This window comes from Halichoerus grypus, chromosome 11 (assembly GCF_964656455.1).
Source record: "Halichoerus grypus chromosome 11, mHalGry1.hap1.1, whole genome shotgun sequence".
Taxonomy (NCBI): domain Eukaryota; kingdom Metazoa; phylum Chordata; class Mammalia; order Carnivora; family Phocidae; genus Halichoerus; species Halichoerus grypus.
Window position 1 is genome coordinate 90,303,290 of NC_135722.1, and position 17,459 is coordinate 90,320,748.

At 44.3% G+C, this 17,459-nt stretch overlaps 1 protein-coding gene across 3 annotated transcripts; it reads right to left on the reverse strand.

Annotated features, from left to right (window-relative positions):
- Nucleotides 1–1,183: 1,183 nt before the first annotated feature.
- Nucleotides 1,184–17,140, reverse strand: TIRAP (TIR domain containing adaptor protein). Of its 3 annotated transcripts, none has more exons than XR_004919525.2 (5): nt 17,042–17,140; nt 7,641–7,799; nt 5,567–6,157; nt 4,807–4,953; nt 1,184–4,326 (listed from the first exon to the last, which is right to left on the reverse strand). XR_004919525.2 is itself a non-coding variant. In XM_078058783.1 (4 exons), exons 2-4 carry the CDS (start codon nt 7,705–7,707, stop codon nt 4,934–4,936), a joined length of 678 nt encoding a protein of 225 aa, XP_077914909.1. In that variant the 5' UTR covers nt 7,708–7,799; nt 17,042–17,140; the 3' UTR covers nt 1,184–4,933. The 3 variants fall into 3 exon arrangements, 1 of the variants encoding a protein (XP_077914909.1); XR_013442546.1 differs by having other exon boundaries at nt 1,184–4,656; nt 4,689–4,953; XM_078058783.1 differs by having other exon boundaries at nt 1,184–4,953.
- Nucleotides 17,141–17,459: the final 319 nt, after the last annotated feature.

Consider the following 17,459-nt stretch of genomic DNA (forward strand, 5'->3'; position numbering starts at 1 on the left):
CCATTTTATTTTAAAGAAGGACTAGACACTTCCATTTCAGGCCTTATGATAGATATCCCTAAAAACAGGTCAGCTAAAAACACCTGAATGTGACGTGCCTGGGTGGCTCAGTCCTTAAGGGTCTGCCTTCGGCTCAGGTCATGATCCCAGGGTCCTGGGATCGAGCCCCGCATTGGGCTCCCTGCTCTGAGGGAAGCCTGCTTCTCCTCCCACTCCCCCTGCTTGTGTTCCCTCTCTCGCTGTGTCTCTCCTCTCTGTCAAATAAATAAAATCTTAAAAAAAAACAAAACACCTGAATGTTCTGGCTGCAAAATTAAAAACATCCATTTGGTTACATTGCTGCTTCTTAATAAAATTTTCAGAAATGAAAAATGTGGGAGCATGAGTCTATAGAATGGCTAAGTGGACACCGAAGCTTAAGTTCTAAGAGTGATTGCTGGTTTCTGGAAGTCTAGAGCCTTGAGCTTGCTTTTTTTTTTTTTTTTTTTTAAAGATTTTATATGACAGAGACACAGTGAGAGAGGGAACACAAGCAGGGGGAGTGGGAGGAGAAGCAGGCTTCTCTCGGAGCAGGGAGCCCAATGCGGGGCTCGATCCCAGGACCCTGAGATCATGACCTGAGCCGAAGGCAGACGCTTAACTGACTGAGCCACCCAGGTGCCCCTAGCCTTGAGCTTTCATTGTGATGTTTAAGGCACAGGAGACAAGCCCTGGGGGTTTGTGCCAGGTGAGGGACTGGAAGAGAGCATTTCCCTTAGAGTCAAGATCTCTAAGGTCCACCACCTCAATGGAAGGGACAACTACTAAAAACAAAACAAAAGCTCCCCACTAAAGGAGACAAGATATTTAGGAAGGTTATCTGTCTCAACATCTGGCTGTGTAGGGAAGGAAAAAATCCCCTGAAAATTCATAACCACAGGCCAATCTTCACGCAGGTTTAGAATTCAGATTTGTACTATCTATGTGATCCAGGAAATTCAAATTGAAAAGTTATTTAAGCTGGTCTTGTATTTTTCATTGACTGCTTACTCTATGCTAAATTGACTCCAGAAGAAATGGAAAATCTCAACAGATCTACAACTCTTTAAAACATTGAAATTGCGGTTTTAAATCTTTTTCCCACAAAGAAAATGCCAAGCCCAAATGGATTAACAGATGAGTCTACCAAACATACAAGGAACAATTGAGTTCCAAGCTTTTAAACTCTTTAATGAATAGAAAAAAGGGACCACTCCCCAGCTATTTTTCAAATGAAGAATGATTAACATACAATATTGTTTTAGTTTCAGGTGTATAACAGTGATTCGATATTTATGTACATTACAAAATGGGACATCTGGGTGGCTTAGTCAGTTAAGCATCTGCCTTCAGCTCAAGTCATGATGCCAGATTCTTCTCCTTCTGCCTGCTGCTCACCCTGCTTATGCTCGCTCACTCTCTGGCAAATAAATAAAATCTTTAAAAATATATGTATACATTACAAAAATGGTCACTACTATATGTCTTGTTACCACCTGTCACCATACAAAGTTGTTACAATATTACTGTATTTCCTATGCCATACATTACATCCCTATGTCTTCAATTATTTTATAACTGGCAAATTGTACCTCTTAATTTCCTTCACCCATTTCATCCACTCCCCAACTATTTTAGAAGGCTGGTTTAACCTTGGTAACACAACTGGAGAAAAGACAATTATGGGCCAATTCTACATACAAACAGATGTAAAACCCTAAAGAAAATGTTAGCAGTCTGAATCCTGTGATTTATAACAGAGGTAGTTATTCATCATGGACAAATTGAGTTTACCCCAAGATTGTTAAGGCTGGCTTAACATTGGAAAGTCTAATGTTATTCATTGTATTGACCAATTTAAAAGGATAAAAAAACACCTCACCTTAGTAGATGGGGGCATTTTAGATTAAATTTAAAACACATTCAAGATAATGTAAAACTCTTAACTAGAAAGAGGAAACTTACAACTTGTTAAAAAAAAAATTTGCACCAGACCAAAAATCTCTAACAAATATCACATTTAACGGAGAAATGTTAGAAGCATTCCCTTTAAAAGCATAAATGAGACAAAGATAGTTGCTATTGTCACTTTCAACATACTGGCAGTCCTAGGCAGCACAAAAAGACAAGGAACTAAAGTTTTGTGTTTTGTTTTGCAAATTATATGATTATAGAAACTGAACAAAGTCTGTGGTCTTTTAAGTAATTCAGCAGGTTGCTTTATATTAGATCCAATATGCAAAAGAACTGTGATCCTTTCTACCAGTAATAGATAAGAGATATAAAAATACCTTTTACAGTGGCAAGAGAAAATATGAAGCACTAAGGAATAAATTAATAAAAGTGACTGACTGATTATAAAACTATTGAAATACATTTCAAGATACCAATAATGGAGACATACCATTTTTCTGAGAGAAGGATTCAATATAAAAAAGATCAATTCTTCCCAAGTTAATCTCTCATCTCAATATAAGCCCGATAAAAATACTTATAGGCATCAAGATTTCTTAAAAACCATAGTAAATGAGCCAGTGTGTCACTGATGCAGGGATACACAAACACATCCACACATGACAATATAATGGCAGCAGTGACCTCACAATCGGTAGGAAGAAAGGATGGACTGACTAGTAGTCAGTAAAAAATGGCTATTCAAATGGGAAAAGAAATTGGACCTTTGACTAACAAACCGAAAGCAACAACAACAAAAATCAAATCCAAGCAAAACATCCCCGGGGGATTAAAGATCTAAATGGGAAAGAGCTCCAGAAGAAATTACAGGAAACAGGGAAGGATTTCCTAAATAAGACGCAAAAACACAGATTGCAGTAATAGGTAAACATTTTTATATTTAAAAATAATAAAGCTTTCTGTTCTTTAAAAGATACATTTTTTTAAAAACTCCTAAAAACATACATAGTTTTAATACAGAGGAATAAAATAATGCCTGGGATTTGCCTCAAAGGGATCTGGTGGGGAGGGAATTGGAATTAATTGATAGGAGCTTAGCTCTGAGTTGGTAACTGTTGAAGCTGGGTGATGGGTATACAGGGATTCATCAGATTTTTCTCTTCCCCTTTGTTATATAATATACATGGAATTTCTCATAAAAAAGAGAAAAAGAATATTATGGCAATAGGATACCAGTTTTCACCCACCAGATCAGCAAACGTTTTACACTCTGATGATTCTACGTGTTTAGTAAGAACATGAAAAAGTGGGAACTCTTATACACAAATGGTAGGAACATAAATTGACATAACCAGTTTGGAAGAAAATTTGGTATTTTCTACCCAAACTGAAGGTGTGTATTTACTACCCAGCTGTTCCCCATTTCGGTTAAATCCTAGAAAATCTCATGGAAGCATGTACAAAAATGTGCAAAAGCTCATTGCTTTTGATAGCAACAAATGGGAAACAACCAAATGTCCATTTTTGGTACATTTACATATTGAAATGAAAGTGAATTTCCTGGCATTACATGCATCCACATGGATAAATCTCACATGTGGTCAACAAAAAGAATTTGTAGAATACAAACATTATAATACCATTTACATGCAGTACAAAACCATGTAAAGGTAAACATGTGGTCAGGGATGTGTAAGTGAAAAGCCAAAGAAACCCAAAATTCAGAATTCAAAATTCTTCTAATGGGAGAAGGTGATTAAGGGCACAAAGGGGGCACCATAGGGATTGTAAGGTTTTGCTTCTTAAGCTGGGTGGAAAGTACATGAGTGGACAGTATAGTCTTTTTGTATGTAATAAAATAATTCATAATTAAAATAAAATTTTTTTCATAATATATATGTCAAGTCATATTTTACACCTAAAACTAATGTTAATGTGTTAATTTATCTCAAATATATACATCTTTTCCAGTGAAAGGAGGGGACATAGGAGGGGAAAGTGAGAGAAGAGGCACAAAATACCCATCAGGGGAGTAAGTTCATTTCGGTTCAACAACAGACTTACTGAGAACAGATGAATGAAACTTTGTCCTACGAGGTACACAATCATCTGCCAGAAGAAAACTGCTGACCTCTCTCAGTACAGAGGTAAAGAAGCTTGTAAAAGCATGAGTTCTAGTCAGACCTTTGATGAGGCCCCCGTGAGGGAAAGCATCGGTGGGTGGGCTTCTGAGCCAGCAATAGGGGCTGAGCTTTTCCTTCTCTTCAGCCCACTTGCTCCCTGCCCCCTCCTGACTATTCAGAAAGGTTTCTAGGTTTGCGTCTTCATGTCACACACGAAATAAAAGTAAATAGAGTACAGTGCTGAATGCATCTTCTGGAGTGGACAGCGTCCCTGGGAAAGAGAAGGGCAGTAGTGTGTGAAGGACTTGGTACCTGTTGCTTTCTCCTGATGCCAGGCCACTGGGGAAACCAGCCCCGCTGAAGTGTGCAGTGCAGGCTTCTAGCTCATGACCCAGGTGAGTCACCTCTTCTGGGGGGGGGTGGGGGGGGTGCTTCTCTATACCAGTGCCCGGTTCCAGGGGAAGAAGATGTAGGTATGTGCCAGGCTGTGTGTGTCCAGTGAGGCAGGAGGCAAAACACGGGTGATCTTGGTATCAGCACCTCCTGACGCCTACGACTTCTTCCCTATGGCCTTCCTGGGGAGTCCCCAGTTTCCACACGCCTTCCTGGGGGAGTCCCCAGCTTCCCCATGACCTTCCTGGGGGAGTCCCCAGCTTCCCCATGGCCTTTCTGGGGAGCCTACAGTAATGAGTGCCCGATGGGCAATCTGACCCCAGGATTACATACAAAGTGCTACAAACTGGTTCCTTACACCTCGTCACAGCGGCTGGAATCCAAGGCCCTTTGAGGCCCTCTGAGGCCCTGTGAGGCCCTGGGCTCTCTAACTGGATTTTCAGCTTCGCTCCAACTTTCTGGGTCCCATGGTGAAGTAAGAAGTGTCAGCTGATGGTCTGCAGATCTGCAAGAGAGCGAATAGAATCACAGGGCTTGTCACCCTTCCCAAATCCTAGCATCTCTGTTTCCTCCAATAGGTCCCGCCTCTTCTACCTTTTTATCTATTTCACTTCCAAACCCACTGTAATATAATATCCTCCCCCCCCAGATACATAATTCTTTCTTATTATTTTGCACTATTTTGCCTTCATAAGCTAATGTCCCTCCAGGCGTTTTCCTGGCTCTGGGTGGACATCTCCAACCTGACTTCAGTGAGAGAAACCTAATACTTATAATGATAATAATGGCTGATATTTATTGAGAACTTGATATGTGGTAGGCTCTGCCTGTTAGGAGTACTTTACCTGGGCAGGGCCGTGGTCTGAACACTTGTTTAGTGTATATACTTATTTAGGTACATAGTATCATTCTCATTTGACCAATGGGGAAACCCAAGTACAGAGGGGTCAGATAACTTCCACAAGTAACAGTCTTTTCCAGAGCCTGCATTCTGAGCTACGGGGCTACAACGGCTGTCTCCTAAAAACCAAAGCAGACCAGACGCTGTGGCGCTGCGGCCGAGCTCCCTTTCTCCCTGGCCGCCCCCCCGCCTCCCCCATGCCCTCCCCATAGCTCACAGCGCATGACTGCTTCCTTGACTTGGCGAAAGCCTCTATCGGGGCCCCGGCCATCCACGAAGTACATGAACCGGAGCTCAGCAGGGTAGGCGGCTCTGGTGAGGCCCGACATCAGCGGGATGGTGCGGCCCTCCGCCCCAGGGGCCTCGCTCAGGGCCTGCAGCATCTGGTACCTGCACCACGGGTCCTGCAGGAAGCCTGGGGTGATGAGCAGCACCCGGCAGTGACTGCTACTCAGGGCCTGGCACAACTCAGACACGATGGCGCCGCCTGGGGTCGCATCCCGAAGCTGCAGGAAGCAGCGCAGGCTGGCGGTGCTGCCCTCCAGGTAGGAGACCAGCTCCTGGGCGGCCTCCAGGTCCTCCTCACTGTGGCACACGCAGACGTCGTAGTCCTTGCTCCAGCGGCCGCTGCTGCTGCTGCTGCTGCTGCTGGCACCCACATGTGTGGGCGAGGGGGTGCGAGACAAGGCTGAGCTGAGGCCCAGGGGTGGGGGGTCGTCCCGGGAGCTCGGCTGTGAAACGTCCCTGGAGGTGCTCTCTGCAGAGTCCGGCAGCTTCCTGGGCTTCGACAGGGCCTGCCTGAACCAGTCTGTGGGGCAGAGAAACGCTGCTCAGGCCGGGTAGTCTCACCAGACTGCGCGTCCTCATGGCCCTGCACAGAGGACCCCACACCTGGCAGGTCCGCCCATCGCCCCCCATGGGCAGACCATGCCACCCGACTGTCAGAGACCTACCGCTCTGCTCTTTGGTACATCCTTCAGGACTTGCCTTGAAGGTCCCATCATCTTTAAAGGTTTGGGGAAGTCATAAAAACTCTGGCTGTTTTATGAGTCGTGAGCACGTACCATACAGCATACTGGCTATAGTTAATAATCCTGTGCTCCCTATTTGAAAGTTGCCAAGAGCGGAAGCCTTCAAAGTTCTCATCACAAGAAAATAAGTTCTGTAATTATGTATGGTAATGGATGTTAACTAGGTCTTGGGGTGATCATTTCACAAAATATACAAATGTTGAATCATATTGTACTGCTGAAACTAATATAATGTATGTCAATTATACTTCAATGATTAAATAAACAACAACAGAACAAAGAAAGGAAAGAACTGACTTTCACCAGCCTGATTAGGAAAGATGTCTTTGCCCTATTCCAGGCCCTTTGATTTCTGGTACTGTCAGCTCACTCTACCCTAAACTTCCCACTCGTAGTGACTAGCCAACCATCCGCTAGTCTGTAAGTAGAGCTATGTTAAGCTGGTCAGGATTAATCAATTCCCAAACCCACTTTCTGCAGTGAGGGGAAGTGGATTTAGATTAAGGTGGGCTACCCATTATGGGAGGGAAAGAGGGGAGGGATTGGCATCTGTCTGGCCCCAGGAAATCCCAGATTGTTGCTAAATGGTAAAACAAAAGCATGGAAGAGGGTTACTGCTCAGAGCACCTGAAGAGCGGAGCCTAGTGATTCGCAACTTAGACTTTGCAGCCAGGCATAGATCTGATTGTAGACCTGCAGCTTGCTTGCTGTATGACCTTAAGCAAGTCAGTCTATGTCTACCATTTCCTCATCTGTAACACAGGTTCATTTTAATTGTTGCTGAAGATTAACTGAGATAATGCCGTGTCTGGTATACTGTTAAGTATTCCATAATGAGACCAGCTCAGCTTCCCCAGCTTTTGATAAGGACAGAAAGTTTAGTGTTCTGGAGATTAATTTGTTTTCTTACTCTGCTTGGCTCCTTCCTCTAAATGGTTCGGAAAGACTTCCATGACAAGAAACACAATGCTAAGTGCTCTGCACCACGGTTTCCAGGTTAGGAAAATTAGCTGAGCATGCATGGAAAAGCTGTGAGCCCAAAGGACTGAAGGTTCTATGATGCGTGCCTCTCTCCTCACTCACTGCAAAGCATCTGGGCTCTGAGGTCAAGGCCGGAGCCCAGGAGCCCACCATCGTCAGCCTCCCTGCATCTCCTGCTGCGTGTGGGCCAGGCAGCCCTCCCACCTCGCCAACAAGAACGCAGAGGAGTACACTCACAGCTGTGAACAAGAGTGGAATTAGGAGTCGGCTTCCACTCACCAGCCATCTTGCCCAGAGGCTTCTTGGACCGGGAGCGAGGAGCTGAGAAGGAGGATGATGATGCCATAGTATGGGGCTCAAAACTAACCCCATGAGACCAGGCATTGGTAAAGTGAGAGAAGGGAGGGGACTCAGTCGTGACCTTATGGAACAGCCATCCTATAAGAGACAGAGAGAAAGGATCACAAAAATTGTACTTACCTTACTCTCAGTCCCAGTGTGTGGGCTCTAGATGTTCTCTCCTAATGCCTGAGAGAGGCTCAGTCCCTCTACTGGTCTTTGATCCCTATCCCACATCTACCACTGGATTGGATCAGGCTTCCAGAAAAACCCAGATCTGTGGAGAGTGGCGAGACAGAGTGGGAGCCCAGCGTGAGCAGTTGAGTGACTGTCCCCCACTGCACCCGGCCAGGAGCACACCCTGGGGTTCTGGGGCAGGGCAGCTGGCCGGAAGCTCTGGATAAGGACTTCCAGTGTGGGAGGAGGGGGGGAACCATGGCGGCGGAGTAGGAGGGCCGTGGGCTCACCAAGTGCCCCGAACTCAGCTAGAGAAAATCGCTACCATACGATCCAGCAATTGCACTACTGGGTATTTACCCCAAAGATACAAATGTAGGGATCCGAAGGGGTATGTGCACCCCAATGTTTATAGCAATGTCCACAATAGCCAAACTGTGGAAAGAGCCCAGATGTCCATCAACAGATGAATGGATAAAGAGGATGTGGTATATATATATAATGGAATATTATGCAGCCATCAAAAGGAATAAGATCTTGCCATTTGCAACGACGTGGATGGAACTGGAGGGTATGATGCTGAGTGAAATAAGTCAATCAGAGAAAGACATGTATCATATGACCTCACTGATATGAAGAATTCTTAATCTCAGGAAACAAACTGAGGGTTGCTGGAGTGGTGTGGGGTGGGAGGGATGGGGTGACTGGGTGATAGACACTGGGGAGGGTATGTGCTATGGTGAGTGCTGTGAATTGTGTAAGACTGTTGAGTCACGGACCTGTACCTCTGAAACAAATAATACATTATATGTTAAAAAAAAAGAAGAAGATAGCAGGAGGGGAAGAATGAAGGGGGGGAATCGGAGGGGGAGATGAACCCTGAGAGACGATGGACTCTGAGAAACAAACTGAGGGTTCTAGAGGGGAGGGGGCTGGGGGGATGTGTTAGCCTGGTGATGGGTATTAAGGAGGGCACGTTCTGCATGGAGCACTGGGTGTTGTACGCAAACAATGAATCGTGGAACACTACATCAAAAACTAATGATGTAATGTATGGTGATTAACGTAACATAAAAAAAAACAAAAAAAAAAACTCTCAAATCACCCTAAATACCCGCAGAAACCGACCGGAATACTGGCAGAACAAACTCCACAACTAAAGGGAGAGAAGAAGCCACACCGAAGAAGGTAGGAAGTGCGGAGACCTGGCATGGGGGAGAAACGGCTCCTGGCTGCTGCGGAGCGGGGCGGGGGGCGGGGGGCGGTGGCGAAGGGCTGAGAGAGAGGAGCGCACAGGAGATATGCACAGGAGAACGGTTTACCCAAAGCCAGTGGCTTGGAAGGCGAGAGGGGCTGAAATTTGTGAGATTTTGCAACTAGCGGGGCTTAAAGCCTGGAGTTTTAAAAGATTGGAGGACTTGGCTGGGATAGAGCCCTGAGGGTACTGCCCTGCTCCTGGAGAGAAGGCGGGCAAGCAACTGGGGGCAGATTATTCACTCTCCGGAGAGGCAGAGACACCTTTCCAGGAACAAAGGAGTTGGCCAGCACCATTTCCCAGAAACAGAGCCACCAGCAAGAGGCAGCTCTGGGGGACACTGGCTGCCTAACCAGCTTACACCACGCCCTGGCCCCGGCACTCTGGTGGGACTGCCCCTCTCCATCAAGCTCTGGTCTCGGTCCCGGCCCAGTCTGTCTCATTCGCAGAGCAGTGGCCCCCTCCGCCAGAAGACCCAACCCAAACCCCTGCCCACACCACGTCTCCTGACCGAAGTGTTCTGCAGGGCTTCGGCTCCAGTGGAAGGACTCATCAGGTCACATTTAACAAGCAAACCAGAGCACACCTAGTTAAAACTCGCCACATTCAGGCCAGGGACCAAACACTGCTCACTGCCGGCAAGGAGAGCCTCTGCAGACAACTGGCAGAAGGACAGGGCAGCCAGAACACAGCAGCAGAGCACATGCAGCACATGCCAGAGACACTAACTGAAGTGCCAGGCCCGGGGCACTGCATGAGCTCTTCTTCATAAGGCCGTTGCCTTCTGGAGCAGAAGACGCAACTGGCTTTTCTAACACAGAGAAGAAGGCAGAGATTTAGACAAAATGCGCACATGGAGGAATTTACACCAAATGAAAGAACAAAATAAGGCCACGGCCAGAAATCCAAGAAAAACAGGTATAACTAGCCTGTCTAATAGAGAATTTAGAGTAATACTCATAAGGCTGATCATTAGACTTGAGGAGACATTTAACTTCAGGGAGACCCTTACCACAGAGTTAAGAAATGGTTGTTGAGAGATAAAAACGGCAATAGATGAGACGGTAAACAGGTGTGATGCAATGACAACAGAGTGGAAGAAGCAAAGGAACAAATTAGTGACCTAGAAGGTAAGCAAGCTGAACAAAAGAGAGAAGAAAGGATTACGCAAAACGAGAATAGACTTAGGGAACTCAGTGACTCCATCAAACATAATAACATTCATATTATAGGGATCCCAGAGGGAGAAGAGAGAGAAAAGGGGGCAGAAAATTTATTTGAAGAAATAATAGCTGAAAACTTCCCTAATCTGGGTAAGGAAACAGATATCCAGATCCAAGAGGCACAGAGAACCCCCAACAAAATCAACAAAAGCAGATCCACACCAAGACCTATTATAATTAAACTGGCAAAATATAGTAGTAAGGAAAAAATCTTAAAAGCAGCAAGACAAAAGAAGATGGTTACTTATAAGGGTAAACCCGTAAGGCTAGCAGCCGATTTTTCAGCACAAACTCTCCAAGCCAGAAGGCATGATCTATTCAGAGAGCTAAGTGGGAAAAATCTGCAGCCAAGAATACTCTATCCAGCAAGGCTAACATTCAAAATAGAAGGAAGAACAGTTTCACAGACAAACAAGGACTTCCTGTGTCAATGCTGAAATCGGACCACAGTTGCTATTTGGACAAATAATTATGTATCCAGGTAGATGCTGAGCAGTAGTGAGAGAGCACATGCAAGAAACCTTGGAAGACTTCCTCCGGTCTGCCTTCTGAGTAACTCCCTCCATCCACCTATCCGTCTTCCCACAGAAACACCCCTCCCCCCCTTCTTCCTTTCCCCTCTCCCTCAGCTGTCAACTCAGGGAGATAGAGTCACATAGTGGTAGAGTCTACAGACTCTACAAGCAGAGTGCCTGGATTCTCACCTCTTATTAATCGCGGCCTTTGGCAAGCTACTTAATCTTGCTAAGCTTCAGCTTCTCCATCTTTGAAATGGAAATAAAACTAGAACCTCCTCAGCTTTATTGTGAAGACCACATGACATAATTTATGTAAAGTGGTAATGATTCGGCATATAATGTTCAGAAAATAGTGTGGGTTAGTACGTATTTAAAATAATCTAGATCAGGGCACCTGGGTGGCTCAGTCAGTTAAGCGTCTGCCTTCAGCTCCAGTCATGACCCCAGGGTCCTGGAATCAAGTCCCGTGTCAGGCTCCCTGCTCAGCGGGGAGCCTGCTTTTCCCTCTCTCTCTGCTCTCCCCCTGCTTGTGTTCTCTCTCTGTCAAATAAATAAAATCTTAAAAAATAATAATAAAATAATCTAGATATTGGAGGGATATATTATGTTCATGATTTAGAATACTCAGCATTGTAATTTTCCCCAAACTAATCTAAAGGTAAGTGTTATCCAAATTCTGGAATTTGGGGCGGGGGGGGCAGGGATTGTCAGACTGCTTCTAAATTTATATGGAAATGCAGAGGACCAAGAATGTCTTCAATGGGCAGTTTGTTGTGTTTCCCTTCCACCACAATGACCAGGATACCCCTGATGGTGGAGGCTCTTTCAGCCTAGGTTTCTGGGAAGACAGTATGTGGAGCAGAGCCCCCCCACCCCCTGATCCGAGGTGGGGCTGCAGCATTCGCATGTGAAGGGCTGGCAGAGAACTTGGCTCTCAAGCTGGAGCGGTGGGCAGAGCTGCTTGCTTTCTCACTCTGACCTGTCTGCAGAGGTCAAAACAGACCCCTGGGAACTCACAGAAAAACTACTTGTTTTGTGAAACACACAGTAATAAATTTCCAAGTTGAAAGGATGTTATTCAAGGTTGAGGATGATGCTTTGTTCACTGCTGAATGCTACACACCTTTATGCCAAGCCAGTGCCTATCAGACGAGTTACTGATGACTCATGAAACTATATCAAAGTTCAAAAAAAAAAAAAAAAAAGACCTTAAACCACTGCAGCCAGGGGGGCAGAAAGAAGAAGAGGAGTGGGCACAGGAACCAGAGACATCTTGAAAGAGAAGAGCAGTTCGCTGCTAAGCCAGCCAAGGAGACATTAAAAGGTGAACATTGTCATATATATGTGTTTCTTCTCCTACCTCATATTCTTCGGATTTCAGACAGTCTGAGTGGTGGGCTGAAGTTAAGGCAATGCCTGATAAGCAGTGATTTTGAAATCCTTTTCCAGGTCTGGGGTCGCTGTCCCTCGACATCTTCATTTCAACCATTCCAGATGCCCTTTCTCTCAGTAGCAGACATAATGTCTCCGGGTTTTATAAATTATTTAAATATTTTGTCTATTTTGTCAATTTTGTCTTAATTTTAAAATTCATTATTTGGCCTTGATATAAATTGGAGAATCATTTGATATTCTTAATGGTAGTTTAAAGGTTAGAAACTAACATAATACTTTAATCTTCTTAACAGATGTGGATTTAAAAGTTTCAGTTTCTCGTTTTAGGACATGACTTGCCCTTTTGGTCATACATGCTGATTTTTGGTAATTGCCTGTTTTCATTGCTTGGTTAAGAAGAAATCCAGTTGCCCAACAGCATATGCCACTGTAAGTGGGTTGGTATAAGCCCTTGGGACTATTGTTACGGAAATGTTTAAATACAGGAAAATATTGCATCTTTGACATAGGATAATTGAGCAAGATCACAGATTAAGTTCCATTAACCCTATACACGGTCTACTTCTAGAATCTAAAACTCCACTGCACCTTCCTTGTTATCTTTCAGTTCCTGTGCAGCTGAAGCTATGAGACCATCACACTTAAATATACTTTAAACTTTACAAGATTTAGTACTAGTCATATATTGAGATAGAGGGGACATAGTTGTCAAACAGATGAGAAGATAATGAACCTAAATCTCCAAATGGAAGGTCTAATTACTAGCTCTGTTTAGTCTTGGATTTGTTGTGTGGCTTTAGGTACAGTCATTTTTCCTTGTGCTTTTTAAAAATTCATAAAGTAAAATGATACATACCTAAATACCTACTTTGTAGATAATTACAAAGACTTGATAGAAAATTAGTAAAAGCTTCTTTTAAAAAAGCAACAGCACGATACCTTTAGTGTTTTTTAGAATGCTTTTGCAGTATTACATGTAGGAATATACTATGTGAGGGAACTATTACAAGGTTTCACCGTACAAAATACAAAGTGTATTAAGTATTATCCAATACCTAACAGGTGTCCAATCTCTTTTTTTTTTTTTAAGATTTTATTTATTTATTTGACAGAGAGAGAAAGAGATAGCAAGGGCAGGAACACAAGCAGGGGGAGTGGGATAGGGAGAAGCAGGCCTCCTGCGGAGCAGGCAGCCCAATGCGGGGCTCGATCCCAGGATCCCAGGACCATGACCTGAGCCGAAGGCAGACACTTTAACGACTGAGCCACCCAGGTGCCCCTGTCCAATCTCTTTTATACAGGGAATGTACTGAAACTATGAAGACGTATGATTAGAATATGTATTTTATATAATTCATATTACATTTCTGTTAAGCTGGAATCACTGTCTGTGGTGGACAAGTTAACGTCCCATGAAGATGTCCACATCCTAATCCTCAGAACCAGTGCTACCTTCCATGGCAGAAATGGACTTTGCAGATGAGATTAAGGATCTTGAGATGTGAAGAGTATCCTGGATGACCTGAGAGGGCTCTATGTCATCACAAGGGTCCTTCTAAGAGGCAGGCAGGGGGGTCAGGCTGAGAGGAGGAGGGACAACAGAAGCAGAGGTTGGTGTGATGTGGGGGAATGCAGGCAGCCTCTAAAAGCTGGAAAAGGCAAGTAGATGGATTCTTCTCTGGAGCATCCAGAAGGAACATAGCCCTGCCAGTCCACTTTAGACTTCTGGCTGCCACAGCTGTAGGCTAATAAATGCCTGCTGTATTAAGCCACTAAGTTTTTGGTAACTGCTTAGAGAAACAGCAGGAAACTACTACACTATCTTTGATTATCTGTCATGCTAGTGAACGGAGGAAGCATTGAATCTGAGTGCTAAAGACTGGTCTGTTTAAAGGTTTAAATTGTTTGAAAGAGTTTTTCACTTCTTTGATGAATAAATTATCTTGACACTTGATTTTGACGTTAAGAACACTGGTTTCAAAGGTTAAGTTTTGCTTCTCAAACATTGCTAAGACACTTGTTGGGCAGGAGCGTTAGGACTTGCAGGACAGCGTCACTTAAAGTGCTCAATTGAATTGTTAATAGCTGGATAGATACAATACTGTGTTTTTTTTCTTTCTTTTTTTTTTTTTTAAAGACTTTATTTATTTATTTGACAGAGAGAGACAGCGAGAGAAGGAACACGAGCAGGGGCAGTGGGAGAGGGAGAAGCAGGCTTCCCACCGAGCAGGGATCCCGATGCAGGGCTCGATCCCAGGACTCTGGGATCATGACCTGAGCCGAAGGCAGACGCTTAACGACTGAGCCACCCAGGCGCCCCTGTATTTTTTTTTTTTAAAGAAGCTTTGGGAGGCATAGCTAGATAAAAAAAAAAATACCTAAGATCTTAAAGAAGAACAATGCTGAGAGCTTCCACCACCAGAATAATAAAGATAAATAATAAAATAATAAAGACTTATTATAAAGCATTATTTAAGGCAGCATGCTACTGTGCATGAGTCCACAGACAGATGGAAGAACAGGGTGTCTAGAAACAGACCCACATTCGGGGCGCCTGGGTGGCTCAGTCGTTAAGTGTCTGCCTTCGGCTCAGGTCATGATCCCAGGGTCCTGGGATCGAGCCCCACATCGGGCTCCCTGCTCAGCAGGAAGCCTGCTTCTCCCTCTCCCACTCCCCCTGCTTGTGTTCCCTCTCTCCCTCTGTCTCTCTCTGTCAAATAAATAAATAAAATCTTAAGAAAAAAAAAAAGGAAACAGACCCACATCCGTACAGTCTCCTGATCACAAGGCTGACACTGCCAAGCAGTGGAAAGTGGTGCTGGATCAATTTTGATAGCCTTGTGGAAAAAAATAAATCTTGACCCAAATCTCACACCATACAAAACACTTAATTTCAAACGGATGGCAGATATAAGTGAGAAAAACAATAAAGCTTTTAGAGGAAAATATAGGAGTTTATCTTCCTGACTTCATCTTCTGATTATTTAAAATTGAGATGTAATTGACATAAAGCATTAGTTTCAGGTGCACGACACAATGATCCGATATATGTATACATTGTGAAATGGTCACCCAATAAGTCTAGCTAACATCCATCACCACATAGTTACACATTTTTTTCTTGTGATGAGAATAAATCCACTCTGTTAGCAACCTTCAAATATGCAATACAGTTTTGTAGTCTAGTCACCATGCTGTCAATTTACATCCCCAGGATTTCTTTACCTTATGACTGGAGTTTGTATCTTTTGACCACCTTCACTCATTTTGCCCACCCACTACCCCCTGGGGTAAGTAAAGATTTTTTCAACTGGTCATAAATAATACAACCATGGCAGGGGGGATATAAATTGGGCAACATTAAAGTGAAGAACTGTTGTTCATCAAAAGCAACCTTCAAGAGAGTGAAAAGGCAATCTCCCGAGACGATATTTTAAAAATACATATCCAATAAATGTTTCATAACCAGAATATTTAAGAACGCTTACAAACCAGTAAGAAAGTAATAACCTGGGGCGCCTGGGTGGCTCAGTCGTTAAGCGTCTGCCTTCGGCTCAGGTCATGATCCCAGAGTCCTGGGATCGAGCTCCGCACAGAGCTCCCTGCTCAGCGGGAAGCCTGCTTCTCCCTCTCCCACTCCCCCTGCTTGTGTTCCCTCTCTCGCTGTCTCTCTCTCTGTCAAATAAATAAATAAAATCTTAAAAAAAAAAGTAATAATCTCTTGAAAAAAATGGGCAGAAGAATTGAACACTTTGCAAAAAGGATATCCAAATGCCCAACAGACATGAAAAGATGCAGACTCATTAGTCAAAAGAGAAATGCAAATTAAAACCTCAGTGCACCCCCGCTCCCCCTGCTTGTGTTCCCTCTCTCGCTGTGTCTTCCTCTGTCAAATAAATAAATAAAATCTAAAAAAAAAAAAAAAACCTCAGTGCAACACCACTGCTCGAGCCCTGAGGAGAATGCTACAATGAAAAAGACAATATCAAGTACAGGTAAAGATGTTGAGGAATAGGAATTCACACACTGCTGGTGGGAGTGTAAATTCCTACAGCCACTTTGGAAAACCATGTGGCACTAAACTATGCTAAAGCTGAACATAAACACACCTAGCAATTCCACTCTTAGGGATATACCCAACAGGACTGCTACATACGTCCCCCAAAAGACAACCACAAGAATCCTCGAGGCACTATTTAAAAAAAAAAAACAAACCCAAACTGGAAACAACCCATGTCCATCCACCCAAGTGCCCAGTAGAAAGTAGAAACAAACTGTGCTCTATCTATACAGTGCGAAATCACACATCAGTTGAGATTAATGAATCACCGCTAAACGCAACCTGGGTGCATCTCACATACTGAGTATAAAGTACTATACACAAAAAGTAGGTACACATGGGTCCACATATCAAAACTTCAAAACCAAGCAAGCTTTTTATGATGTGAGAAGCCAGGATAATAGTTCCCCTTAGATGAAAGCAGTCAATGGAAGTGGACATAGAGGGTTCTGGAGTGCTAGCCGTATTTTATTTATTCTGGATACGGGTTTTGCAGGAAATGTTCACTCTCTGAAAACTGGGTAAGCTGTACACTTAGGACTGCAATTCTCTGTATGCAGGTCGTATTTCAATAGTTTCTTAAAAGTTAAAAAAAAAAAAAACTAGATGTGACTTTCTCTGACAGTCTGTCACTCCTGGCCCTAGGTGCCCTCTGGCTTAGGTGTCTCAGCTACCGGGGTACTCCGGACTGTCCCTCTGTTGGTGGCACTTACCAGGGTTGCGCTGTGATTTCTTAATTTACGTCCTCAGGGGGAGGACATGGCTGACCGTTCCCTGTCCACTGCGGTCACTCCAGCACTGCACGCGTTGGCCTGCCCAAGATAGACGTTCGTCAAAGAAATGCCTCGGTAGGTCATGAACCCTAACTAAAGCCATGTTCTTGCTGGAACACTCGCAAAGCCCATCAGAAGAGCAAAGAAGAATGTGAGCAGACTCTAGTAGAAACACTACAGTTAAAGATGGAAACAACCTGACCGAGCCAGGGTCTTCAACCCACACTGAAGAGGGGGGGCTCCCTGCACAAGCTCCTTCGCGGCGGAGAAAGTGACGGCTTTCTTGGGAGAGCCTGTCCACCCCGTTTCCGCGTTCAGGCCGCTGGAGGCAGCCAGGTAAAGGGGGCAGGAGAGAGGA